The sequence below is a fragment of the Pleurodeles waltl genome, chromosome 6 (genome assembly GCF_031143425.1).
Source record: "Pleurodeles waltl isolate 20211129_DDA chromosome 6, aPleWal1.hap1.20221129, whole genome shotgun sequence".
Classification (NCBI taxonomy): Eukaryota; Metazoa; Chordata; class Amphibia; order Caudata; family Salamandridae; genus Pleurodeles; species Pleurodeles waltl.
In genome coordinates this window covers 1,661,492,011-1,661,519,862 of record NC_090445.1, presented here as the reverse complement: position 1 = coordinate 1,661,519,862, position 27,852 = coordinate 1,661,492,011, and the positions used below count along the sequence as shown (strand labels likewise).

Here is a 27,852-nt window from a genome sequence, read left to right as displayed (position 1 = left end):
CCAGTCGTCACTGGATTGCTAGTCGCTTGGTGTCATGATCACAGGCCAATCCTTCCTTGGTTGATAACTCGCATTCAACGAGACCCAGGAGTTCTCCGCCAGCAGATGAGGACACAGCAAATTAAGGTACAACTTTGTGCGTCAGTGCTTGGGGCTGAATGGAGGTGGTGGTGGCAGCTTGAAGACTTTGGGCTACCAACTTACCCCAGCAGGCTTCTTCGGCTGTTGTGTCCCTGTGCTGCAAACAGGAGGCCAGTCAGCTGGCCTTAGGTGTCTTTTGGTTTGACTGGACTCTGGAGACCACTTTTCTTTGAGTAGGACATGACAGGCACAGTCTCTCACTTCGTTAGCCGCTAGGTGCAGTCTTCAATGGTGCAGCCTCTCTTTGCTGGTGCCTCAGTGTAGCCGATAAAGTCCTTCTTTGGTCCTTATTCCAGGTCGGTTGAGATCTGATGTCTGGGTGCCCCCTTTATACTCTGAAAGTGTCCTCAGGGCAGGATGAGATTGGCAGGCAATGGGCTACCAGGTTGCGTCTCACCTAGGGCCAGATGTAGCAAAGGGTTTTTCCCATTATGTGTCAATGGGAAAAAGTGTTAGTACATATGGCCCCAAGTGACTACTTCCTGCAGTGTGGCATTTGGCTATCCCAGAATTCACAACTCCCAAGATGATGAAACTCCTCTCTGTGTTCAGATCTCCCCAGCCGACCCCTAGGGTGTGGCTACCTGAGGGCAACACACCCTTGGGGAAACCAGTTTGGTAGCAACTGGCTTCCTCTCTTCTCTCCCCACAGGCTCCATTTTTGTCCAGGCAGGCACATGAGTTTTAAAGTCAAGAACGTGACAGCTTTGTAAAAGCTGCACACTGCAACAAGTTACATTAATTTCAACTTGAGAAACAAGTCAGGCTCAATAAGAGTTGTTTCATACTTTGGTCGCACTTTTCCGCAGTTAGCACAGCTGAGGGGTCAATGTGTAATCCTGAACTTTCCCAAGTCTTTCTACAGTAAAAAAAAAATATATATATATATATATATATCTATGGAAAATGTCACTTACCCAGTGTACATCTGTTCGTGGCATTAGTCGCTGCAGATTCACATGCTGTGCATAGACTAGTAAGCAGTTATCTCCCCAAAAGCGGTGGTTCAGCCTGTAGGAGTTGAAGTAGTTTGAAATAATGTTCTTAGTACAGCTTGACCTACTGTGGCCTGTCGTGCAGTTAACACATCTACACAGTAGTGCTTGGTAAATGTATGAGGCGTAGACCATGTTGCTGCCTTACATATTTCGTTCATTGGAATATTTCCTAGAAAGGCCATGGTAGCACCTTTCTTTCTGGTTGAGTGTGCCTTTGGTGTAATAGGCAGCTCTCTTTTTGCTTTAAGATAGCAGGTTTGAATGCACTTAACTATCCATCTAGCAATGCCTTGTTTTGAAATTGGATTTCCTGTATGAGGTTTTTGACAGGCAATAAATAGTTGTTTTGTTTTTCGAATTAGTTTTGTTCTGTCAATGTAGTACATTAGTGCTCTTTTGATGTCTAATGTATGTAGTGCTCTTTCAGCTACAGAATCTGGCTGTGGGAAGAAAACTGGTAATTCTACCGTTTGATTCAAGTGGAACGGTGAGATAACTTTTGGTAAAAATTTTGGATTTGTCCGTAGAACTACTTTATTCTTGTGTATTTGAATAAATGGTTCTTGTATGGTAAATGCTTGAATTTCACTCACTCTTCTTAGAGATGTGATGGCAATTGAAAATGCAACTTTCCACGTTAAGTATTGCATTTCACAAGAGTGCATGGGCTCAAAAGGTGGACCCATGAGTCGTGTTAAGACAATGTTGAGGTTCCATGAAGGTGTTCTTGGTGGTATAATTCTCTTTAGGCCTTCCATAAACGCTTTTATGACTGGTATCCTAAATAATGAAGTTGAATGCGTAATTTGCAGGTAAGCCGAAATTGCGGTAAGATGTATTTTTATGGAAGAGAAAGCTAGCTTTGACTTTTGCAAATGTAGTAAATATCCTACTATATATATAGGGCTGAATTTGATTATTATGGCAGTAATAAACAAATCTTTTCCACTTATTTGCATAGCAGTGTCTAGTGGTAGGTTTCCTAGCTTGTCTTATGACCTCCATACATTCTTGTGTGAGGTGTAAGTGTCCGAATTCTAGGATTTCAGGAGCCAAATTGCTAGATTCAGCGATGCTGGATTTGGATGTCGGATCTGTTGTTTGTGTTGTGTTAACAGATCTTGTCTGTTTGGTAGTTTGACATGAGGTACTACTGAAAGGTCTAGTAGTGTTGTGTACCAAGGTTGCCTTGCCCATGTTGTTGCTATTAGTATGAGTTTGAGTTTGTTTTGACTCAAGTTGTTTACTAGATATGGAAGGAGCGGGAGAGGGGGAAAAGCGTACGCAAATATCCCTGACCAGTTCATCCATAGCGCATTGCCCTGAGACTGATGTTGTGGGTATCTGGATGCGAAGTTTTGGCATTTTGAGTTTTCTTTTGTTGCAAATAGATCTATTTGTGGTGTTCCCCAAATTTGGAAGTAAGTGTTTAGTATTTGGGGGTGAATCTCCCATTCGTGGATTTGTTGGTGATCCCGAGAAAGATTGTCTGCTAGTTGATTCTGAATCCCTGGAATAAATTGTGCTATTAGGCGAATGTGGTTGCGAATCGCCCAATGCCATATTTTTTGTGTGAGGAGACACAACTGTGTCGAGTGTGTCCCTCCCTGTTTGTTTAGGTAATACATTGTTGTCATGTTGTCTGTTTTGACAAGAATGTATTTGTGGGTTATTATGGGTTGAAATGCTTTTAGCGCTAGAAATACCGCTAACAGTTCTAAGTGGTTTATGTGAAACCGTCTTTGCTGTATGTCCCATTGTCCTTGGATGCTGTGTTGATTGAGGTGTGCCCCCCACCCTGTCATGGAAGCATCTGTTGTTATCACGTACTGTGGCACTGGGTCTTGGAAAGGCCGCCCTTGGTTTAAAATTATACTGTTCCACCATTGAAGCGAGATGTATGTTTGGCGGCCTATCAACACCAGATCTAGAAGTTGACCCTGTGCTTGTGACCATTGTGATGCTAGGCACTGTTGTAAGAGCCGCATGTGCAGCCTTGCATTTGGGACAATGGCTATGCATGAAGACATCATGCCTAGTAGTTTCATTACCATTTTGACCTGTATCTTTTGTTTTGGATACATGGCCTGTATTACATTGCGAAATGTTTGAACTCTTTGTGGACTTGGAGTGGCAATCCCTTTTGCTGTGTTGATTGTCGCCCCTAAGTATTGCTGTGTTTGACACGGTAGAAGGTGTGACTTTGCGTAGTGGATCGAGAAACCTAGTTTGTGTAGGGTTTCTATGACATATTTTGTGTGTTGTGAACACTGTATTTGCGTGTTGGTTTTGATTAACCGATCGTCTAGGTACGGGAACACATGTATTTGCTGCCTTCTGATATGTGCAGCTACTACTGCCAGGCATTTTGTAAAAACTCTTGGCGCAGTTGTTATTCCGAATGGCAACACTTTGAATTGGTAATGTATCCCTTGGAATACAAACCTTAGGTACTTTCTGTGTGAAGGATGTATTGGTATATGGAAATATGCATCCTTTAGATCTAGTGTTGTCATGTAGTCTTGTTGTTTGAGCAGTGGGATTACGTCTTGTAATGTAACCATGTGAAAGTGGTCTGATTTGATGTAGGTATTTAATGTTCTGAGATCTAGTATAGGTCTTAGACTCTTGTCTTTTTTGGGTATTAGAAAGTACAGTGAGTAAACTCCTGTGTTTCATTGTTGTTTTGGTACTAATTCTATTGCTTCTTTCTGTAGCAATGCTTGAACTTCTAATCCTAGAAGATCTATATGTTGTTTCGACATACTGTGTGTTTTCGGTGGGACGTTTGGAGGGAATTTGAGAAATTCTATGCAATAACCATGCTGGATAATTGCTAGTACCCAAGTATCTGTTGTTATCTCCTCCCAATGTTTGTAAAATTGGCTTAGTCTCCCCCCCCACAGGTGTTATGTGATGGGGATGTGTGACTTGTAAGTCACTGCTTATTTTGACGAGTTTAGGGGCTTTGGAACTTTCCTCTATTCTTCTGGAATTGTCCCCCTCTATATTTCCCCCGAAAACCTCCCCGCTGATATTGGCTTTGGTAAGTGGGCCTTGTTTGTGATGTTGTGGTTTCTGTAGGTTGACCTCGAAACCCTCCCCTAAAAGATGTTTTGCGAAATGTGCCTCTGCTCTGCGGGGAGTAGAGTGCGCCCATGGCTTTTGCTATATCAGTGTCTTTTTTGAGTTTCTCAATAGCAGTGTCGACTTCCGGCCCAAACAACTGCTGTTCATTAAAGGGCATATTTAGCACGGCTTGTTGAATTTCCGGCTTGAACCCTGACGTACGCAACCATGCGTGCCTTCTTATTGTTATTGCAGTATTTACTGTCCTTGCAGCCGTATCTGCTGCATCCATTGAAGACCGTATCTGATTATTAGAGATACTTTGTCCTTCTTCCACCACTTGTTGTGCTCTTTTCTGGAACTCTTTGGGTAAGTGTTCTATGAAATGCTGCATCTCGTCCCAATGAGCTCTATCGTATCTTGCCAAAAGTGCTTGTGAATTGGCAATGCGCCGTTGGTTTGCTGCTTGTGCTGCAACCCTTTTGCCCGCAGCATCAAATTTGCGACTCTCTTTGTCTGGAGGTGGAGCGTCCCCCGAGGTATGAGAGTTCGCTCTCTTACGAGCTGCCCCGACAACTACTGAGTCTGGTGTTAACTGCGTTGTTATATAAACTGGGTCTGTTGGCGGTGGCTTGTACTTTTTCTCCACCCTTGGAGTTATGGCTCTGCCTTTAACAGGATCTTGAAAGATTTGTTTTGAATGTTTTAGCATTCCTGGGAGCATAGGTAGGCTTTGGTATTGGCTATGTGTGGAGGATAGAGTGTTAAACAAAAAGTCATCCTCAATTGGTTCGGAATGCAAGGTGACGTTATGAAAAGCAGCTGCCCTTGCGACCACCTGCGTGTAAGATGTACTGTCCTCAGGTGGCGATGGCCTCGCAGGGTACGAGTCTGGGCTGTTGTCCGATACTGGTGCGTCGTAAAGGTCCCATGCATCGGGATCATCTTGACTCATTGTAGTAGGAGTCGGGGAGTGCATCAGTGGTGGAGTTGTTACCGGTGATGTGTGCATTGATGGTGGTGGAGACGGTGGTGGAGTTGTTTTCCTTGCTACCTTTGCCAGTGGCTGCTTGTCCTTTTCTTGAAAGGCAAGTCTTCTTTTTATTTTAATTGGGGGAAGAGTGGTTATCTTCCCTGTGTCTTCTTGAATGTAGAGCCTTCTTTGAGTATAGTCTGGCTCTACTGCTTCAAGTTCTTCTCCGAACTTATGCTTTTGCATCTGGGAGGACAATTCTTGTTCCTCTGTGTAGGAACCTGTTTTCGGCTCAGAGGCTGGATGTTTCGGAACCGAAACTTTTTCGGACGTCTTTTTAGGCTCCGAAGAAACCTTTTTTTATTTTCGGCGTCGTGGTGTCTCGGTGCCGAGCTACTTCGGTGCCGCTGTCTCGGTGCCGAAATTTTCTCGGAGCCGCTGTCTCGGGCCCGAGATTGCTGTGTGGCGGTATCTCGACCGGAGTCGGATGACTTCGACACAAGCATGCCCTTTTTCGGTGCCGTGAATCGGTCACCTATTTTTCGGGTTAAGCCATGGCCTGTTGGCGGTGGCGTCCCCTGGGCTTTTGTTGTCTTCTCGTGAGTCTTATGTTTCGACGTCTTACTCACGGTTTTCGGCGTTTCTTCGGGCTCGAGCTCTTCCGAGTCCGATCCGGGGATGGAGAAAGCTTCTTCTTCCTCCTCGAAACGCTCTTGTCCTGTCGGCGCTGACGCCATTTGCAGTCTTCTTGCTCTTCAGTCTCTTAGTGTCTTCCTGGACCGAAACGCTCGACAGGCTTCACAAGTATCCTCCTTGTGTTCAGGCGACAAACACAAGTTACAGACCAGATGCTGATCTGTATATGGATACTTGTTATGGCATTTTGGGCAGAATCGGAATGGGGTCCGTTCCATCAGCCTTGAAGTCACACGTGGCTGGGCCGACCAGGCCCCGACGGGGGATCGAAAATACCCCGAAGGGTCACCTGGAGCTCTTCAAAATTCGGTGTCGATCTGTTGTAACTAACCCGATACCGAACGCAAACAATACAGACATTTTTTCCGAGATTCTAACTAACTTTCCGACCCGAAACACGGAGCGAAAAGGAACACGTCCGAACCCGATGGCAGAAGAAAAAAAATCTAAGACGGAGTCGACGCCCATGCACAATGGAGTCGAAATGGGAGGAGTCCCTCGGTCTCGTGACTCGAAAAGACTTCTTCGAAGAAAAACAACTTGTAACACTCCGAGCCCAACGCCAGATGGCGGGATGTGCACAGCATGTGTATCTGCAGCTACACATGCCATCGAACATATATATATATATATATATATAAAAAGCTGTGGTTTCCCATGTTTACTGTCAGGATACGTAAGCTAAATGTCCTGACTGTGTCATATTTTGCACCCGGCCTTGGGACTTGGTAGGTCTACCAGAGGAGGGTGACTTACACAGATATACAGGGGGAGAAGTGGCCTTGTCATTGCTCCCAAAGGCAAAGTCAGGCTAGCAGTGCCCAACTGCTCTACCAGTCTGCAGTGCCAGAAAGGGGAACTTGTTTGACTTGGGGGGATCCTCCAGGGTGACACAACCAGCGCTGCAAGCCCCGGAGTACCCCTCTAATTTAAATGCCCTGGGTACCGTTTACCATACACTAGGGACTTACAGGTAAATCAGTCATTTCGACATAGGACTAAGCAGGCCTCAGTACATTCTGACTTGAAAATACAGCTGCATCAGTCGAAAAATCAGGGGGTGACCATAAAAAAAATGAGGCATTTACTTACATTGATCCTATAAAGAATGGAAACACGTTGACAATTATAAGGCATTGTGCACAAAATGGGCATGTGTTGACCTAGAGCAATACTAATATAGAAATGTGCCAATAAGCCGGTAATAAATATTAAATTTTGCCATGAAAAGGGGAATATTTTAACATATCCATCTAAAGGAGTTCCTACAGTGTTACAGGGGAGCTTACCCTTTGAGACGATTTTAAATTGGAACCTTTGCTAGTGTCTTGCTTTTTGCTTGTGTCAACTTCTGGAATGGGGGGTGGAGATGGCTGTTTTGAAGCTGAATTCCGTCTTCCTGACCCCATGGAGTGGGTAGATGATTCAGATGTTGTTCGAGACCGTCCACCATACACCTGCATCCCAAAACACAAATGACAAAGCAGAATCCATAGTTGAATTAAAACTGCATGCATCTTACAAAGCGTTGACCTTTGAAAGATCACTGTAAATTAAGCCTTATTCACTAACATGCTAAGCATACGCTATAGCTCAATATATAAATTCATACATGTAAAGACACTCAAAAGACAACCACCACAATAAAAGCAAATGCTAATTATACATTTAAAATAAATGCGCATGGGTTTCAATGACCCATTGGACTAAAGTCTGTATAAAATATGCTTTCCCTAGCTTTAGTTCCCAAAGTTAAGTAAGGTGTTCACAAAATATATCTTTGGGAACGTTTATGTAATTCTTTGGGAGTTGAAAGTCTTGCATTCTAGAATTTCATTTACAAGGGTGACAGGATCAGCCAACAGGTGGACTGCAGTTGGGTCTGGCCCAGTTTAACAGGATGATTCTTGCTTAAAGATATATGAGATATGTATATGGCTTGGGAACTAGCTGGGTATTTTCTCATGCTCATAGCGATATAGTGAGAACTTGGTTTAAAGGCATGTTACGCTGCCTAGTCTACCTGGTTTTTGAGAACCATAATGAAGAGTGGGACATTAGGACTGTGACAGATCCACTCCAAAATGTTCAAGTGGGCATTCCTCAGATGCAACCATTTAAGCATGAGGTGTACCTCCAAGCTTGTAAAAGCTAACATTTCCAAATAAATGTGGGATTTCAGCATTAGATTGGCCACTGTTCATTAAACTGTTACACTGGGTATCCTCTAATCATTTGCGTTTGGTGAAATTACATGTTTTTGATACTTAGCAAAAGTAGTATTCAATTAATAATCGTCTTTAGTTCAAGGAAAAAAAACATAAAACAGCTAAAGGGAAAAGAGACTCCATCACTCTCAATGGTCAGTCTTGGAGTTTTGGGTCCGAACGGTGGAAGCACGTCTTGTGCGCTCATAAGCAGCAAACATGCTGCTTTCTTAGCAAGCAGATGTTTGCAATGTGTTTCTCACTGTTCTACCACACTTGAAAAAGCTAGTGCAGTCTCACTTATTATTGCCTCCTGAATGATGAAACCGTCTTTTTATATTGTTTCAAAGTTTAACAAAACTTGGCACAAATAATTTGTTTCACGGCCTGTAAGAAGTATCACTTTTGGTGCCAGGAGTAACCATAAAATTTCCAGGTGCTACCAATGATGCCCCACAGTGGCGCGGACAGAATTATCATAATCTACTCTGATAGGAGGTGGATCAGTGTCGCCAGACGTTGACTCCAGCACTGACTGGAACTCGACCTTCCGAGTCTGAGCCAGGGTCTACTTTTGTGAGGAGGCCATGTGAGCAGTTTGAGTGGGAAGCATTTGTGGGTCCCTATTGCTACCAGAATCCTTTTCAAGATGTTGAAGACTAGTTGTATGAGGAACTGCTGGATGCTAGTGGTCTGGACACCCCCACCCAAACACTAGCCTACTCTCACCCCCCAGTGTGGCTACAGAGGAAGGGGCTTCCTTTGCCATGGTGATTAAGAGGGCGGCTGAGGTCCTGGACCTTATGTTTCCTAACTAACGTCTTGTCAGAGGTGCTTCACCTGTGAGTCGCCCCACAGAACCTCTTCTCCCTTTTAATGAAGGGGTCACGGATGTCCTACTTGGGGCATGGGCCAAGCAATGCACAGTGGATCCAGTGCACATGACAACTGGCTGTCACCATCACCCTGCTCCTGGGGACCCAGATTCTCACCCAGCACCCCACTCTGAATAATCTGGTTGTCCAGAACTCCTTTTACAAAGTTAACCCTGGCACATTCCCTACCACACCACTGGATAGGGAATCCAAGAGGCTGGATACCATTGGAAAGAGGATGTACTTTTATGCCAGCCTAGCTCTGCAGTCAAGGAACACCACATGTCTCTTGAGCCTATGCACCCCACAGATTGAGTTTTGGTTGTGCAAGTGCTGCCCATGGTCTCGGAGGAGGCACAAGCCATAATGACCCAGGCTAATCCTGATGCCAGGGATGCAGCAGAGTTCATAATTTGCTGCTGACTGAATATGACAGTCTCGCTAGGCAGAGCAACTGCGTCATCGGTGGAACTCAGATGCCACAATTGGGTGAGATCTACTGTTTTTTTAGGGGATGGCCAGGCATCCCATATGGACATGCCCTTCAATGACACTGTCTCTTTGGCAACAAGGCATACCCTATTCAGAAGCGCTTTAAGACCAGCTGGACCACGGGCCCAGTCCCTGGGTCTTTCAATGGCCCCACATCAACCCCATCCCACCTTTTGCCCCTTCTGTGACTACAGTAGGGGCTACCAACCATGTCCATTCCCTCCCAACCACCAAGGCGAAGAGGCTCCCCAGTCCTTTCATGGACACAGGAACAAGCAGAGTGGGACACTGCCAGAGGATCTACCCAGTCCACCACCATCCCGGCAGAGCTAGCCTCAAAACCCTTTTAGCTTGCCCGCTTACCAGCATGGGTAACCAGTTGGTGGCAGGGTTTGACATCACCAGCTCCGCTAGCAGTCCATAACATCGGAAAAGAGGATACTTGAAATTGTTCTACTGGGTTACTCTATCCCTTCCATAAAAACCACGCAACCCATGCCACCATCCTCAAACTACCACGCAACCCATGCCACCATCCTCAAACTGGGTGACTGAGGATTACCTCTCCCTGTTCCGTCAGAAAACACAGACTATTGGCTGAAAGTCATCGAGAGGGTGCTAGCATCAGAAGTAGGTTAAGGTTGCTGTTCCTGCTACTTTCTGGTGCCCAAGAAGGCCGATGGCCATCACCCTAATTTAGACCTGTGCCTTCAACGTCTTCCTGAAGGAGAAATTCAAGATACTGACATTAGCTCAGGTTCTGTCTGCTCTGGATTGTAGAACTGGGCTTGCAGGACGCCTACTTCCACATCCCAGTCCTTCCTGGGGAAGGAAAACTGGTAACCAGCCTGGACTTTTGGCACCAAACCCTGCCTACCTACAGCTGTCTGGACAATCACTAGAACCTAACTCGTCCTGCTGTGCATCTTTCAAAAGCCTCAGAGGGCTGCCAGCACTTTGTCCACCAGCCAGCATCTTCCTTGGAGTGGAGGAGCCACTTCCCTGCATCTGCAGGGACTGACTGCCCGGTCCTACATTTTTCTGGCCTTTGGCCCACTGAGGGAGTAACTCACCAGAAGGAGGTTTTCATGTGACCAGGAGACCTGTCACAATGCTTCTACCAGGCCTCGAGACACTGCCCACTCCAGGAACCTCAAAGGACCAATACCTGAGGAACTGGAGCATTTATTGCAACCAAAGCTTGTTTTTGTCTGAACCACACAACACCGCCACACGACGACGACCTGCACCCGAGGGTCGACGGAACCAATGAGGCTGCCCAGGAGAGTAGCCAGACTGCCTGTTTTTAATTCCCTCTCTGCAGGTCAAGTTAAGAACTATGCGCGCCTATGATGCACAGGACCATCCGACCAAAGCACCCAAGCTCCCCGATCCGGGTCCAAGAACATAGATTGTGCCTCCTTGCTCCCAGGATCCTCACAAACAGACCTCCCCTTCTATTGGGAGCTCTTTGGCTTGTTCCCAAGTCCCCCCTCTGTAGGCTGTTTCTAGGTGCCTTCCCCTTCACCAACCGTGTAGAGAGCAAGGCACCTGGCCCAACCAGCACCTCTGTACCCAGACTCCCAAAGGGCAGGGAAAACTAAACTGCTGGTGTTTCTCGTGTCATTGGACCCCTAGCACCCTACAACCTAAATGGGTCCCCAAGGATACTTCTGCAAGTACCTGTATGCAGTATACGAACTTTAACAGACTGAAAGTCAATACTGCGTAAATGTGCATTGATGTGAATACTTATCCCACTGTGAACAATTACTTTGCAAAAGTACAAGCTTTACTTTGAAGATTTTCTTGTCTCAAAACATAATATAAAAGTGTTGTATTTCTCTAAAATTGGTCTTGAGGTTCTTCCAGAGTGTGTGTCATTTATGGACTGTGTGTTCAACAAATGCTTAGCTCTGATAGGCCTAAACTGCTCGCCCATACTACCAAAAAATAATGGTTGCCTGTACTGTCTGCATAGTGTACTCATGGATTAGTACACTGCAAAGATACCTAGCTATCTACTCCAGGATATTCAGGATATGATTCAGATGTTTCAGTCTCTATCCTGGATTTCGGTGAGACCGACTTGGAGGCTGTTGGGCCTCATGGCCTCCTGCTGGTAATACATGCCAGATGGTATATGCAGGCTCTGCGTTGGGACCTGAAGTCCCAATGGGCCCAGCATCAGGGGAATCTCGGAGCTGCTCTAGATATTGGAGGAAACTGCAAAGGATCTGCAGTGGTGGATGATGAACCACAACTGGTTCAGCATTGGGTCCCTTTCCTATCCAAAGCTGACTTTGCTGACAGATGCGTCACTTCAGGGTTGGGGCGGGAGAGGTGGAGAAAGAAGACTCTGGTCTCCAGCAGAGCTTCGGCTCCACATCAACCTGTTGTGGGCTGAGAGTCATTCACCTGGGATTGAAAGCCTTTTTTCCTTCGATCAAGGGAAGGATGGTTAAGATGTTCATAGACAACACTGCTGTGTGGTATTACAATGAACAGGGTGGGGTAGTGGACCCTGTATCAAGAGGCCCTGTGTCTCTGGACTTGGCTGGAATGTCAGGACATATTCCTGTTGGTTTAACATCTTTGAACACCAGAGCTTACACACTTGGCTGTCATTTCCTAGTGGATCAAAAAAAAGGCGTCTCCATCTGAAGGTGGATCAAGGTCTCTTCAGTGATTGGGGGAACTATTCGCCAAGAACACGTAATCTCAGCATGATTGTGTGTTGATGTTTCCAAGGCACCATGGAGCCGCTATTGTCTCAAGTGGCACTCAAGCCTTCTGTATGCCTTTCTGCCAATACAACTCCAGGGTTCTCAAGAAGATCAGGAGCAACCAAGCCAAAGTCATTTTAGTGGCTCCAGATTGGGCACGGAAAGTATGATATCCTGAACTCCCCAGCATGAGCATCGTCCTCTGACCAGGCTGCCCCTCCTGGAGGATCTGCTGTCACAGCAACAGGGCAGGGTCCTGAACCCGAACTTGTGCATGCTCCACCTTCATGCAAGCAGTTTGAACAGCAGCTGACGGTTTTTGACCTCTAAAATCTACAATGTCATTCTGGCAGCCAGGCGTCCCTCAATTGAACACTGACTAAACCTGCCGTTGGGACAAATGATGATTTCCATTCCGCACCTTTATGTGAGTGTAAGGAAATGCCTCCTTGGCATGGTTGCCCCCTGACTTTTTGCCTTTGCTGATGCTATGTTTACAATTGAAAGTGTGCTGAGGCCTGCTAACCAGGCCCCAGCACCAGTGTTCTTTCCCTAACCTGTACTTTTGTATCCACAATTGGCAGACCCTGGCATCCAGATAAGTCCCTTGTAACTGGTACTTCTAGTACCAAGGGCCCTGATGCCAAGGAAGGTCTCTAAGGGCTGCAGCATGTATTATGCCACCCTGGAGACCTCTCACTCAGCACAGACACACTGCTTGCCAGCTTGTGTGTGCTAGTGAGGACAAAACGAGTAAGTCGACATGGCACTCCCCTCAGGGTGCCATGCCAGCCTCTCACTGCCTATGCAGTATAGGTAAGACACCCCTCTAGCAGGCCTTACAGCCCTAAGGCAGGGTGCACTATACCATAGGTGAGGGTACCAGTGCATGAGCATGGTACCCCTACAGTGTCTAAACAAAACCTTAGACATTGTAAGTGCAGGGTAGCCATAAGAGTATATGGTCTGGGAGTCTGTCAAACACGAACTCCACAGCACCATAATGGCTACACTGAAAACTGGGAAGTTTGGTATCAAACTTCTCAGCACAATAAATGCACACTGATGCCAGTGTACATTTTATTGTAAAATACACCACAGAGGGCACCTTAGAGGCGCCCCCTGAAACTTAACCGACTATCTGTGTAGGCTGACTAGTTTTAGCAGCCTGCCACAAACCGAGACATGTTGCTGGCCCCATGGGGAGAGTGCCTTTGTCACTCTGAGGCCAGTAACAAAGCCTGCACTGGGTGGAGATGCTAACACCTCCCCCAGGCAGGAATTGTCACACCTGGCGGTGAGCCTCAAAGGCTCACCTCCTTTGTGCCAACCCAGCAGGACACTCCAGCTAGTGGAGTTGCCCGCCCCCTCCGGCCAGGCCCCACTTTTTGGCGGCAAGGCCGGAGAAGATAATGAGAAAAACAAGGAGGAGTCACTGACCAGTCAGGACAGCCCCTAAGGTGTCCTGAGCTGAGGTGACTCTAACTTTTAGAAATCCTCCATCTTGCAGATGGAGGATTCCCCCAATAGGGTTAGGATTGTGACCCCCTCCCCTTGGGAGGAGGCACAAAGAGGGTGTACCCACCCTCAGGGCTAGTAGCCATTTGCTACTAACCCCCCAGACCTAAACACGCCCTTAAATTTAGTATTTAAGGGCTACCCTGAACCCTAGAAAATCAGATTCCTGCAACTACAAGAAGAAGGACTGCCCAGCTGAAAACCCCTGCAGCGGAAGACCAGAAGACGACAACTGCCTTGGCTCCAGAAACTCACCGGCCTGTCTCCTGCCTTCCAAAGATCCTGCTCCAGCGACGCCTTCCAAAGGGACCAGCGACCTCGACATCCTCTGAGGACTGCCCCTGCTTCGAAAAGACAAGAAACTCCCGAGGACAGCGGACCTGCTCCAAGAAAAGCTGCAACTTGGTTTCCAGCAGCTTTAAAGAACCCTGCAAGCTCCCCGCAAGAAGCGTGAGACTTGCAACACTGCACCCGGCGACCCCGACTCGGCTGGTGGCGATCCAACACCTCAGGAGGGACCCCAGGACTACTCTAAGACTGTGAGTACAAAAACCTGTCCCCCCTGAGCCCCCACAGCGCCGCCTGCAGAGGGAATCCCGAGGCTTCCCCTGACCGCGACTCTTTGAATCCTAAGTCCCGACACCTGGGAGAGACCCTGCACCCGCAGCCCCCAGGACCTGAAGGACCGGACTTTCACTGGAGGAGTGACCCCCAGGAGTCCCTCTCCCTTGACCAAGTGGAGGTTTCCCCGAGGAACCCCCCCCTTGCCTGCCTGCAGCGCTGAAGAGATCCCTAGATCTCCCATTGACTTCCATTACAAACCCGACGCTTGTTTCTACACTGCACCCGGCCGCCCCCGCGCTGCTGAGGGTGAAATTTCTGTGTGGGCTTGTGTCCCCCCCGGTGCCCTACAAAACCCCCCCTGGTCTGCCCTCCGAAGACGCGGGTACCTACCTGCAAGCAGACCGGAACTGGGGCACCCCCTTCTCTCCATTCTAGCCTATGTGTTTTGGGCACCACTTTGAACTCTGCACCTGACCGGCCCTGAGCTGCTGGTGTGGTGACTTTGGGGTTGCTCTGAACCCCCAACGGTGGGCTACCTTGGACCAAGAACTAAGCCCTGTAAGTGTCTTACTTACCTGGTAAAACTAACAAATACTTACCTCCCCTAGGAACTGTGAAAATTGCACTAAGTGTCCACTTTTAAAATAGCTATTTGTGAATAACTTGAAAAGTATACATGCAATTTTTATGATTTAAAGTTCCTAAAGTACTTACCTGCAATACCTTTCAAATAAGCTATTACATGTAGAATTTGAACCTGTGGTTCTTAAAATAAACTAAGAAAATATATTTTTCTATATAAAAACCTATTGGCTGGATTTGTCTCTGAGTGTGTGTACCTCATTTATTGTCTATGTGTATGTACAACAAATGCTTAACACTACTCCTTGGATAAGCCTACTGCTCGACCACACTACCACAAAATAGAGCATTAGTATTATCTATTTTTACCACTATTTTACCTCTAAGGGGAACCCTTGGACTCTGTGCATGCTATTCCTTACTTTGAAATAGCACATACAGAGCCAACTTCCTACAGTGAGGTTTTGTTGTTTGTTCTATTGTGAGCCCAGCAAGGCTTTGCTTTGGGCACAGTTAAAGGATATGTTTTGAGCATATTGCCGTTCTTGTGGTTGCTGGATCAGCCCTTCCTGTTTTAAGTCACCTGTTACTCGTTTTGCAAAAAAATTACAACATACGTTTCAACAGAAACACTGTCATGCCAAAATGGGAATTGAACTTAACCTCGACCTTCCTAATGTGCTCATCATTAAAGGCTATGCAGAATTGTCCTCTATGCCTTCTGAACATTAAAACTGCTTGGGTTAGTGAACTGCAGGATCCATTTGTGCACTCCCTTTTTACACAACCTTTTTTCCAAGCAGGTTCTGAGAATACATGCCACTTTCCTAGCTAAAGTTGTAACAACTTTTCTAGGTAGGCCAGCCAATCACACTGCTGGCCTGCTTTGCCCCACCTCACTCCTACAAAGAGAAGGAGATGCCACCACCTAGACCAAAAAAAGAGAGTTATCGTTCTACCTTGATAGTACCAAAGAGTTGCGGGTGGGGGATCAACTCTTCATTGGGTTTGTTGGGGCAAAGAAAGGAAAAGACACGCAGAAACGGACCATCTCAAGGTGGACTGTATTGTGCATTAAAATCTGCTATGCATCGGACAAGAAACAACCCCCTGAGGGCTTGTGTGCTCATTCCACCACAGCCCAGGCTGCAATCACTATGTTACCTTGTGGAGTGGAGTCGCATCCTTGGCTTGTCTGGATGTGGGCATCTCTACACGTGTTTACCAAGCACTAGTCCCTGGATAGCCAGGTCTGTTGTGAAGGGCACATTGCCTGTTCAGTCCTCCAGAACTTCCTGGTCAAAATCAGTTCATAGTCCCACCTCCGAAAAGGTATTGCTTGGGTCTCTTTTCTAAGGTAAGAATTCTGCAGCTAAAAGTCTTTATTTGATGTTCAAGCTACTTCCCTTAAGTTACACCTTTTCAGGTAGAGACTAACTAGCCGCAGATTCAATAAGAATCCTCTCTGTGCTGCAAACTGATTTTTCTGCAAAGGATGACCCTTGCAGATCCTTAGTGTCTGCACACGGTTTGTCAAGCACACTGGTTGTAAGTATTCCTTCAAGGTTCTGTGATTCTGGCACAGAAATGTCATAGAAAGAAACTGATGTCAGCACATTGGGATGGTGCTTATATAGGCACTGCGCACGTGACATCAGTCATAGATGACACCAAAGCAGAGCTTACGGATGCCACCTCTACTGGTGTGGAGAGGTACTGCTTGAAAATTTCCAGATGCAGTCTGATGCCTGAGGAATATTCTAAGGTAAAGAATCTGCAGCTAGATAAAGTCTCTACCAGATAAGGCATTACCGAAGGTAAGTAACTTTTTCTTCAGTGCTGTGTGGTCGGCAGTCTATACATGCAATCGGGGAGGAGTGGAAGAACCAGCAGAGAAGTATGACTTCCATATTTTCCACTGACCTGCAGCAGTTCCAAAATTTTATTTTGGGATCATTTAACAAGAGGAGAACAGTACACTTTGCAACTTTGCTGCTCTTCTGTGGCATTTCGGTAGCCCCTTCCAATCAGTGAAACTTAAGCACCCTTACTTATCCTTTCAACAGAGCTCAGTGTGGGAGAAGTGAAGACTCCACACTTTCAAATTTCAAAATAAGACTTACTGTAGCTCAGTCCAGCGGTCAAGCTGAGCGATTTAGATTCCAGTGATTGGATCAAAAAGGGACAGAAGCGCACTTGAGCACTGCCCCCAGCTGAGGCCACTGCGACCTAGATTCAGCTAGATGTTCAGTCCTTCAAAAACCCAAGGGCACAGGCTGCAGGCCCCATGTGTATATCTATCTGCCAACATCCATCCAAGCTCCACTCAGTGTCTGGCATCAGTGGTGCCTGTAGGACAAAGCAGATGAGACTGCTGGCCTGTCCACTAACACCCATCTCCTTGTGTTTAAGATTTCTGCTGTGACTGAGGACCAGCTATGACTGCAGACCAGCTTCAGACAAGTGCTTAGGAGATAAATGGCTTGTATAAGGCACACCAGGACTCCTATCGGGTTCTGACACTGAGCCAAGAAATCTACAAATGTTAAAGTTAAAAATGAATAGCTAGCCGAGTGTGGAAGAATAAGTAACATGCAATCAATTGCAATTAGACCACTTTGAGGCTGGGAAGAATAATAATTCTAATTTAACAGCTTACACCTGCACAGGACAAACAGAAAATCAATGGAGTGCTAGTTTCATATAACAGTATAGATAATTAAACCAAAGCTCGCTGATTAGACTTCAATGGCAGCATATTAAATGAAACTCTCATCCTATAAAGTGGTCGATTTACATGGACCAAATCCGATTTCCAACATGACCTAGCTACTTTGAAATAAATAATTATGGGTGCTTGAGAGAAGGTTTAGTGGCTAACATGCTTCTAATACCTTGAGCAGAAGAGAGGTGTCCCATTCTGGTCTATTAATAACCAACAAATACCAGGCTTTGGTTTCAGTGGATTATATGACACACCCGCAAAGGGAATATCAGTGACAGGAAACTGAGGTTTGGTAATCTGTGTGGCTCTGGTAACCCTGGGCCTTTCCAAGAGGTGATCTCAACCAGACTTCTGAGCTCCTCTGCTATGCAGAGTAGATTGGCAGAACTGGAGTGCAGGGGTGAAGTTTCTAAACTTTTCCACGGGTTGTTGGAAACTCTTATATGTTTGATTTAGCTAGTGCATGGTATTCTGGAAAATGTTGCAAGTCTATCCCTGTGGCATGATGCAGATTCCCATGAAAGGTATGTGGAATGATACCCTGTTGAAAGGATTGAGCTACAATCATTTTAGCGGACACTTCAAAAATCTGTGATCTATTAACTAAGGCAAAAGTCAGACAAAGTTGCGTTCTGGAAGTAGGGCAGGTAAGTCACCACTCAGCCAGTGGCCTTTCCCCTTCACAGCTTGACAATGCAATTTCCAATAGCTGGTACAGAAGGACTTCCAATTTTGGCAGGGCAAACAGCTGATGTGCAGAATGTGGTCAGTTAGAAGTGCCAAAATACAAATGAAGTAAAGTATTGAAGTCTATTGAGGAAACACAAGCTGTCCCCCACATTGTTTTCATACAAGAAAGGATGTCTATGCTTTGACACAGCCAGTTACAGGATCTTGGCAGATATACCAATGAACATGGTTGGACTGGGATAGAAACCTGGCCCGGCACCAAAATAAAAGTTGCCCTCATTAGTGAAATAAATAGCTAAAATGTTTGCCCATGTTTCTAATTTGACACAGTTTTCAACTTGAAATATTGGATACGTTTTTCCAGAGGATAGAAGAATGTATGGATATGAGCTTGCTGCATGCAACATTTGTTTTATTATCAGGGAAATCAACAGTAAATATCTACCCAGCAGGACATAAACAGGCACAGGCAGCCAAAAAGGGACCACATACTGACTTTTCAGACCAGCCCCAAGGCACTGCCTGATGGGCAAGTCCGAACAGGCCCTTCACACCGAACAGTGAGGCTCTACAAAAAAAAAAAAAAAAAAAAAGAGTGGAATGGTTCTGAAGGCACACTACTTGGGCTTTTATGTATGTTACATGCGCTTATTCAGCTACCACTGTGGATTAGTAGGCACATGAGCCACAATGACGCATCATCAAAAGAGCATGTCCAGACGTAGGAGACAATCCCAGAACAGGAGTTCCTACTGGAACGTCTCATGAAAGTAAGGAGCCACTAAAAGGTCACAAAAGTAGTTGGGTTCCTTTACTTTGTGATAATGTTTGTTGTTAGTTATATGCACCTGAATTATCTCTGTTGCCCAGGTGATACACTATTACAACCCCCCTCCCCTTGTGACGGATACATGGTATTAGGGTGACCACAGAGGAGAAGGGGAGGGAGTGTTACTGACCCAAATACGGAGATACCGCCTCAAAACTGATGATCAAATCAATGTGCTTATTAGCTGTTGGAGCTTTTTATGGAGGCCTTGGTTATATGTACAGTGTGCCGTTGAAAATGTAAAACAAAGATAGACATAAAAAAAAGCATGTCCAGATGTAGTAAGTGTCTTTTGTTTATTATTTCTACATAGCTAATTTGCAGAAACAAAATCCTGGTGATGGTTGAATGGCTAGTAATATCTACCTTTTCCGATATGTTTTAGACGCAATGTCTAGTAAAATCAATCCTGGAGAGAACTCAGTCAACATATAATTGCACAAAAGACAATAGTCAGGTTTGTGGCCACCTAAAATACTGCACAGTACAAAAAATGTACTAATACCGTTCGTGACAGAGAGAACATTGGGATGGGATAAACACAGTTGCTATAAAATAAATGATGAATAACACGGGGTAATAAATGTCCTTGAACCATTTTCTGTGAATCATTAGAAAAATGTGGTAGTTGAACAAGTTACTTATACCTTGGGTAATACTCTCTCTGGTAGATACTCTATTTAATTGCAGATTCCTCACCTTTTGAATATTTACCAGGCATCAGCCTGGATTCAAAAAAGTTCCAACAGTACCCATGCATGCCAATATGTGGCATCATGCAGCTCGGTGCAAACGTTCTCCTGCTCCAGAAAAAGAGTTGGGTTGACAGAACGGGGATACAGAAGGACAGAGAGGACTTGTAGCTTGCTCACCTGCTATCTGAATGTTATGATGTTGAGAAAAACTGTCTTGAGGTGAAGAAGCCACAACTGACAATTCAATAGTTCAAAGATACCAAGGTGAGGTTCCACACGGAGGCATAATGAAAGGAGGGTGGAAACATATGTTGCGAACTTTAAAAAATAAATTAAAAAAAGCACATTACAATGGGTGATTTCAACTAAGAAGGATTATCTGGCAACTGCAGGCAAGACAAAGAGCCAGCAAGGTCCCTTAAGTGTGCCACAAATAGCATACCAAATTACAAACCTGTCCAAACTGCAGGCGTATACAGATTTGGTGGACTGAAGCATGGCTGCCATGATGACATTAACCACCATGGGAGGAAGGTCGAATAGTCAAATGCAGCCACTCAACCTCCAAACATGGAGGACGAGGTTGCGCAGGCCCAGGTGCAGAACCCTACCCTATTGCTATGATAGAAGATGCTCCTGAAGCTGCAGCCTCAACAGAGGACAGATGATCAGGTCCAGGAGTTCGGGACACCGCACTCTCAGTGTCAAATCTGGTTCCACTCGGGTGACGTCGACCAGTCATTCCTCATCTTCAGAACTCTGGGCAAGAGAGGTAGCGGCCGAAAGGCATAAAGGAATTCCGAGCTCCACTGTAAGTGGAAATTGTCTCAGAGAGCGGCGTCTAGGGAACTTCTATATGCAAAATTGCTGACATTGAGTGTTCTCGGAAGTGATGAAGAGATCGAGTCAAGGTTCTCTCCATTCATGATGAGATCTTTCACCACCTACGGGTGTAACTGCCATACATGACCTACTAGGCATCAGCAGCTGCGTTTGTCTGTCCTGGGGTTTAGAGATCATACCAAGAAACTCTTCTGGTGTTCCAGCTACTTCCAGAGAGCTAGTACCTCCTGACAGTGCCAAAAACTCGACCCTGCTTTGCTTGTTGTAGTACTACAAGGCAGTGTTTTGTCTGTGAGCAACTGTATTAGCCTCCCTTTGATGGATGGTAGGCAGGCTTTCAACATTAAAGCAATGAGCCACACCTTCAATAGACTGATGAGGAGCCGGGTCTATGCTGGAGACCAGATGCCCCTAATCTCCTCCCCGCCCAGATGGCTGACCCATCCCAGAAGCAATGCATTGGTCACCACTGTCAGATTTATTTGGGACAAAGGAAAGAAGTCTGGCCCTGACTCAACCACAGTCCAGCAGCCACCACTGCAGTTCTTTTGCAGTCTCCTCCGAAATCAAAATGTAATGGGAGAGGTTTACCGGATACTGTGCCCACTAGGACTGGGTCATCTGTCATGCCTGATGAGCAGGATGGAGGAGGCTGTCAGTCCCAGCAACCTAAGAGTCGGCTTCACTGAGATCCAGTAATTGATCCTGAAACAGACAAAGTTTACAGGACTCTCCATTCTGGGTAATGCACAAAACTGAGCCATGTTCAGAATGGCTACAATAAAAAGGGAGCATCTGCAAAGGAGTTAGGTGTAAATTGGGAAAGTTGATAGTGATGCCTAACAACTTTTAGTGGTTGTCTGAGGGTGGGTGATGACTGCTTGGGGTGAGCATAACTCCAGGAGCCAGTCATCCAGGCAGGGAAAGACTGGAGCTCCTGACCTTCAAAGAAGAGCTGCAACCACTGTCATCCCTTTCGTGAACACCCAAGGGACACTAGTGAGGCCACAGGGTAGCACCACAAACAAAGTGCTCCTGCTCCACCGTGAATCACAGGTAGCACCTGTAGACTTGCAGAACACAGATGTGAAAATGAGGATCCTGCATGTCCAAAGTTATCATTCAGCCTCGAAATTCGAGGGCAGACAAGACCTTGGCAATGGTGAGCATCCTGAATTTGTTCTTCCAGAGGAAAGCATTAAGAGAGGGTAAGACCCAGGAAACAACGGAGGCCTCTGTTCTCGTTTGGCACTAGAAAGAAACAGATGTAGAAGCCAGTGCCTACCCCTGATGCCAGTACCTTCTCTATGGCTCTTCTGACCAGAAGGACCTGCCCTTCCCGCTGCAAGAACCATTCTGAGGGTGGTGGAAGATACAGCAGAGTGATAAGAAATGGTAGGGCATAATCCTGCTGAACAATTTGCAGGACTCACATGTCTGAAATGACTGGTTGCCACTCAGACAGAAAATATTGTATCCTGTGGCTCTGTGCCTCTGTGCCTCTTGGCTAAGGTCTGCCATGGGATTGGATGAAAAAATAGGTTTTGTAGAAGTGGGGGAAGGAGGGGCAGTGGTTTGGGTCACCCATAGCCCATGTTGCCCACATTGCCCTATGGGCACGGTGGCCACAAATGGCTGCAAAACCTGATGAGCTGGCTGTGTAGGTTAGTGGTGGTATTGAAAAAGCCTGCTATAGCCACCAAGCAGAGAAAACTGCTAGCATAGAGGGCAGATAGGCCCAAGGACGGCTCTACTATCCTTGAAGCATTCAAGGGGCTAACCTGCTTTCTCAACAAAAAAATGAGCCATGAAAAGGCATATACATCATCATAGATGGACCACCCACAGAGAAGCCCATAGATCTCATCCAGGAGTGTTTCCCGCGGAGCACACTGGTGCCCACAACCCAGCCAAGGCAATCTGTAGCATCCAAACCACAGAGGATTGCAAACTTTGCGGCATCACAGTCATCTTGAATGGCTTGAGGAAGGGTGGAAGGTATATCATCTGTCACAGCAGGGAGGACCTTAGCAGCAGAGTCCCAAAGGGTGTGGCTGTAACACCCCAACAGGCAACTGGCATTGATCAAATTTTAGGAAAAGATGGTGGAAGAGAACATGTGCTTTCCAAACATTTTATTGAGCTTAGATTCTGTAGCCTGTGGTGTGGCAGGGAAGGCAATGGGGTTAATTTGGTTTGTGGATAACTGTATGACCATGCTTTCCGGTGTCGAGTGTTGAAAACTGAAAACACGACATGGCGCACACACTCTGTGTGCCATGTCCCCTAAACAATGCATGCAATTTATGCAATTACCCCTCTAGCAGGCCTTAAAGCTCTAAGGCAGGATGCATTATATTACATGTGTGTGCAAATCTGCATGAGCAGATATGCCCCTACTATGTCTTTGTAGATTCTCAGACATAGTAAGTGTCCACGGGTGCATTTTAAATACATGTGCTGGACACTGGTCGTTACGAGTTCCCCAGCTACATGATGGCGTCTCTGAATCCTGGGATGTTTGGTATCAAACATCTCAGAATAATAAACCCTCATTGACCACAGTGATGGATTTATTAAAGATGCACCCAAAGGGCACCTTAAAGGTGTCCCCTGAAAACCTACCAGCTACTAGAGTGCTGTCGGACTGGTCCTGACCAATTCAGCCACAACAGATGCGTTTCTGGCTGCCCAAGGTGAGAGTCAGCGCTCCTGAGGACTTGAGACAAAGGCCTCCTCTGGGCAGAGGTGCGACCGCCTCTCCCTGGCAGGATGGACATTCCAGCGTTGAGTGCTTCAAAGGCCTTGCTGTCTTTGTAATGTGACCCAGGTCTTTCCAGATGGTGAAGATGATTAACACCCCTGTTGTGTCCCTACTTTTGGAAGCAGCACAGGTGGGAAATTAGGAGTGCCCACTTCATGCCAGTCCCACCCGCTAGGTGAAAAAGCTGAAGACACTACTTTTAAAATTCCTCCATCTTGCTTTGAAGGAATTAGGCCACTAGGGTTAAGGCTATGCCCACTTCCCAGCAGAAAGGGTCATAAGGGTGTAGTCACCCTTAAGGTGGCCAGCCCATTGGCTACCCCTGGCACTCCCTGTAATGCCCCTAAATTGAGTATTTAGGTGGCACCCCGGAACCCCAGGTTTTGACAACCTAAGAAGACCCAGACAAAGAGTTGCACCCGCAGAAGAGGAAAAGAAGCAGCAGCTGACCTTGACTCAGCCCCTCTGGCCTGCCTGCTGACCTTGAATACTGAACAAAAAAGGCAAATCGTCCAGGCTTCAATAGAGACTTGAGTCTCCCATGGGCTGCTGACTTGCCCTACAAGAAGAAACTCCAAAGAAAAGAATCTGCAGCTGCTGGACCCCGGAAACCCAACACCAGAAGTGACCACTGCACCCGACGTCCACGACCTGATGTGAAGCCAGGCAATGGTGCCAATGCAGGTCCCCAGCTGCCCAGAGAGCGAGTCTAGTGTAGACCCATCCATCTTGGACTCTACTCTCCCAAGACGCCTGCAGCCTCTGCACGCAAGTCCCCTCTCCCACAGGCTTGTGAAGAGAGAAACTTCGACAGCTACAGCAACCAAAGCACCCGTGACCCCCTGACCCTAGATGAGGTGGACCAACGGTTCCAATGACGTCCTCCGATTCCGAGGAGCTCTACTCCTCCCCTGCTGGACTTCCCCCACAACACCTGCAACCTCAACCTACAGGACAACCTTGACCACGAGTGCTCCCAGACATGAAAATCTGACGCCTAAGAACACCCATCATCCGTCGTCCCTGGGGACAGGAGAAGAGGACCTATGTACCGGAGGACCCCAGTCTACTACCTACCCGCTTGTTGTCCCTGACTGATTTCCTAGTCAGAGCCTGCAGCCTGTCTTCACAAGGACCAAACTCCCATAGGAAACCATTGGGCACCAACGCCTTTCTGTACCTCTGCACCAGGCCACCCTAGAGCCACCCGATGTGACCTGTTGGTGTGATTCTGATCAGTGCCCAGTACTTGCCTCAACTCCCTGTGATTGGCTTTGTAAGTTGCTGTTAATCCTGCGTTTGCTGAACATTATTTTCCTCCGTAGGATAACACTGAGAGAACTCTGAAATTGCACTAAGTGTCTAATTCTAAAACTGCAAGTTTTTTATGCTAAAAGTCTACTTACCTGATTACGAAGTCCTTGGGTCTGAAACCTACATAAAAAGAAATGCAATTTTTCTAAATTTAACTCAGATTTATTCTTTAAGTGTGTGTCTTGTTTACTGCCTCTGAGAGTACTAAAAATACTTAGCTCTACCCCCTGATAAACCTAACTGCTAGCCCACACTACAACAAATGGTGCATTCGTTCTATCTACTTTTGCCTCTGCCATACCCATTGGGGATCCACTGGACTCTCTGCACAGTGTCTTCATTTTAGTGCACTACAGAGAGTGCCAGCTTCCTACACCCATGAAGAGTGTCTGTGTGGGCTTCATTAAATGAAAGAAGGGGGTTCTGTACTGGCTTGTCCCAGCTGGAGTACCTCAATGAGGACATTTGTTTTCACCTCTATGGTGGGCAACTGAAGATCAAGAACCTCAGCCACCCTTCGCATTGGAATGAGGTATTTTCTTCCATGAAGGGCCAGGTGATGAAACCAACCCAGTGTTTGGTAAAGTGCCTAGGCTGGGATCTTCGAGGACTTCTTACCAGTTGTCATCGGTATGGTGGTTGTGAGTGAATCCCCTGCATCATAAACATGACTGCTCGAGTCCATTCCAAATAAATTATGGTTAACTTGGGCCCTTCCTGGAGGTAGGGGCAATGTAGATACTCAGATAAGTCTCATGGGTTACTGAAGGGCTGGAGCCCAGGAGAATCAGGGTGTTGCCCGAGTCAAGATGGTGCTGAATCGGGAATTAGAAAGCACTATAGGATGTACTTTGGCAGCATAGTTGACTGCACTGGCGCTGATGAACAAAGGTCTGATGCACGTTGTAGTGCAAAAAACAGAATTGGCAAGGATGTCTGTTTAGGGCTGTAGTGGGTTTCGAGAGTCCAACTGGCATTGGGGGTCTGTCGAAGGGGTCCCAGGTGATTGTCCCAACGCTGTGTTGCGGCACAAAGGTGTGCCAGAGGGAGTCGGCAGCTTGCTTAAGAGTTGTGGCACTGGTTTAGGAAATTCTTCGATTTGTCTCGCTGTTGCTGATGGCCTCAGAAATTCAGAGCTGCCTTTTGTCTGGGGTTGAAATTGACTCTGAAGGGAAGTGGCTTAAGGAGAGAGACTGGGAGGCAGGTTGAAACCCTTGCGTCTTCTCTTGAGTTTAAGAATGGGGTTTGTGGAAGGGCCCAAAGTCCCACTGACTTATGTTTTTTCTTGGACTTAGCTTAAGACTACACACACACGATGATGATGATATGTCACGCAAAATGGATCTTCGGTTCAGCTGTGACTGGTTACAGCATGGAGTCTTAAGATGTTCAGCGGCACAAAGCTTAGCTTCACGGTCCTGGAGTGCTTTCAAGTGGATAAATGTTTAGTCACTGCAGGCAGGCTTTGGAGTGGCGGTCTGACCCCAAGCACCAAGACACCCTTGATGGGGATAAGCCACAGATATTTGTTTGCAATAGTCCCTAAAAGTTTTCAACCCTATTTTTAGAATTTGGAAAAGTTTGAGAAAATAGTCTTGTGAAGAGACAAGAGAGAGCTCTGGATCGGCATCTAGTGGCGCAGAAAGAGCATGCGCACATGGGTGGTGTTTATATGAGTCTATGTTCATCAATTCCAGAGCGGAGAGACGTCAGCGTGGAGCTACGCAACTCCACTTACTGGATGGATGCTGAAAATTTTGATTGTCGGATGCCTTTGGAATATTCAAAAGGTGAGGAACTGGTAGTTAGAAGTATCTATCAGAAAAAAAAAACCTGTGTGTTGAATGATGATCATCATAAGAGCATATATATTTGAGCTGAGGCAGTGACATACCATGCGTGTAGAAGATTGCGAAGCGTTTCTTGATCGCTGACCTGGTGCCTATTTGGACACAAAAAAGGCAGTCAATCAATATCAGCTGCAAGATATGCCTTATGAAAAGGTAACAAAGTTTAATTTTGCAATGTATATCTTACAAGTAACACACAAGAATACAGCTGTGCGAAAACAGGGAAATAGGTATAAATGGAGGCCCAAAACCATAAAAAGCTCTTAGACGAAAGGTGCAGAATCAAGAAAAACCATACCAGCTGAAAAAAACCACCCATGAATTCCCAGGTGTCCATTTCCAGCTCAAATGTTGTGCAAGCGTTGAATCAATACAAGTTGTAGCAGTAAACGCAGAAGGTAGTATTGGGTTATGGCAGAATGGTTTTCAGGCCTCTACAGATATGTCTGCATCTTTAAAATAATTTCAACAAAAGGAAATATCAACTACAATGCAGGGGTGGGAGAGATGATGTATTCTAGTTGCTAAATTTGCCTAAGAAACAGAAGACATGGGTTATAATGCCAGCTTCCATCCACACTTGAAAGATTGTTTAAGCCTATGTAAATCCCTATATGCATTAATTTCATTCTATGGAAAAACAGAAAGCACTGAGAAGTGGCAAGTAATACAAGCTACACATTAAAAAGAAAACTTGACAATTTGGTTAAAGTGTAAGCAATGCAATTCAATAAGTAGCCTCCTGCAACACACGCTTGATCACTCACAGAAGATGTGGGGCAATGATGAATTAGGACTTCCTTTAAGAAGTGCCCGCGTAAAGACAAGATTACAAATTGATTGTTCAGGTGTAAGGACACAGTGCTGAAATAGCCTGTCAGCAAGAGGTTGCGCTTTGAGTGGGGAGGGCACTTTATAACGGTAGAAAAACAAACTGCAAGCAATAGGCTGGCTATCAGGTACGTTAGCAAGGTATGTTAGCCAACCAGGCCAAAGGCTGAGTGGTTCTTGAGTATTTCAATCAGACAACCAAGTATTACAGCACTGCTCATCATAATTTGTAATGAAAGGCCACTCATGACTTCCTCCTGATGTGCTGGAAATTCAGTAAGATAAAGCAAGCGAGGGAATGATTGAGGTGTCTGAGATGACACATGGCGTTCTGCAAAACACCAAAAATAAATACGTTTTAAAATGTAAATTTCCTTCACCAAGTGATTTACAAATGTGAAAATCATTAGAGATTCCCTTCACCAGACAATTTGTGTGATCTTTGATTAAGGGTGAGCCAGAGCCATGAC

The 27,852-nt window shown here is 46.1% G+C and overlaps 1 protein-coding gene across 6 annotated transcripts in view; it reads right to left on the bottom strand.

Annotated features, from left to right (window-relative positions):
- The window catches only part of SEC16A (SEC16 homolog A, endoplasmic reticulum export factor), a 300,868-nt gene that overhangs the window by 103,020 nt on the left and 169,996 nt on the right, over positions 1-27,852 (bottom strand). For all 6 annotated transcript variants that reach the window (XM_069241597.1, XM_069241599.1, XM_069241601.1 and 3 more), the window contains 2 exons: positions 26,596-26,643; positions 7,167-7,334 (listed from right to left, as the gene is read on the bottom strand). In XM_069241597.1, the coding sequence (XP_069097698.1) occupies positions 7,167-7,334; positions 26,596-26,643 (216 nt within the window). The remainder of the gene's footprint in view (positions 1-7,166; positions 7,335-26,595; positions 26,644-27,852) is intronic.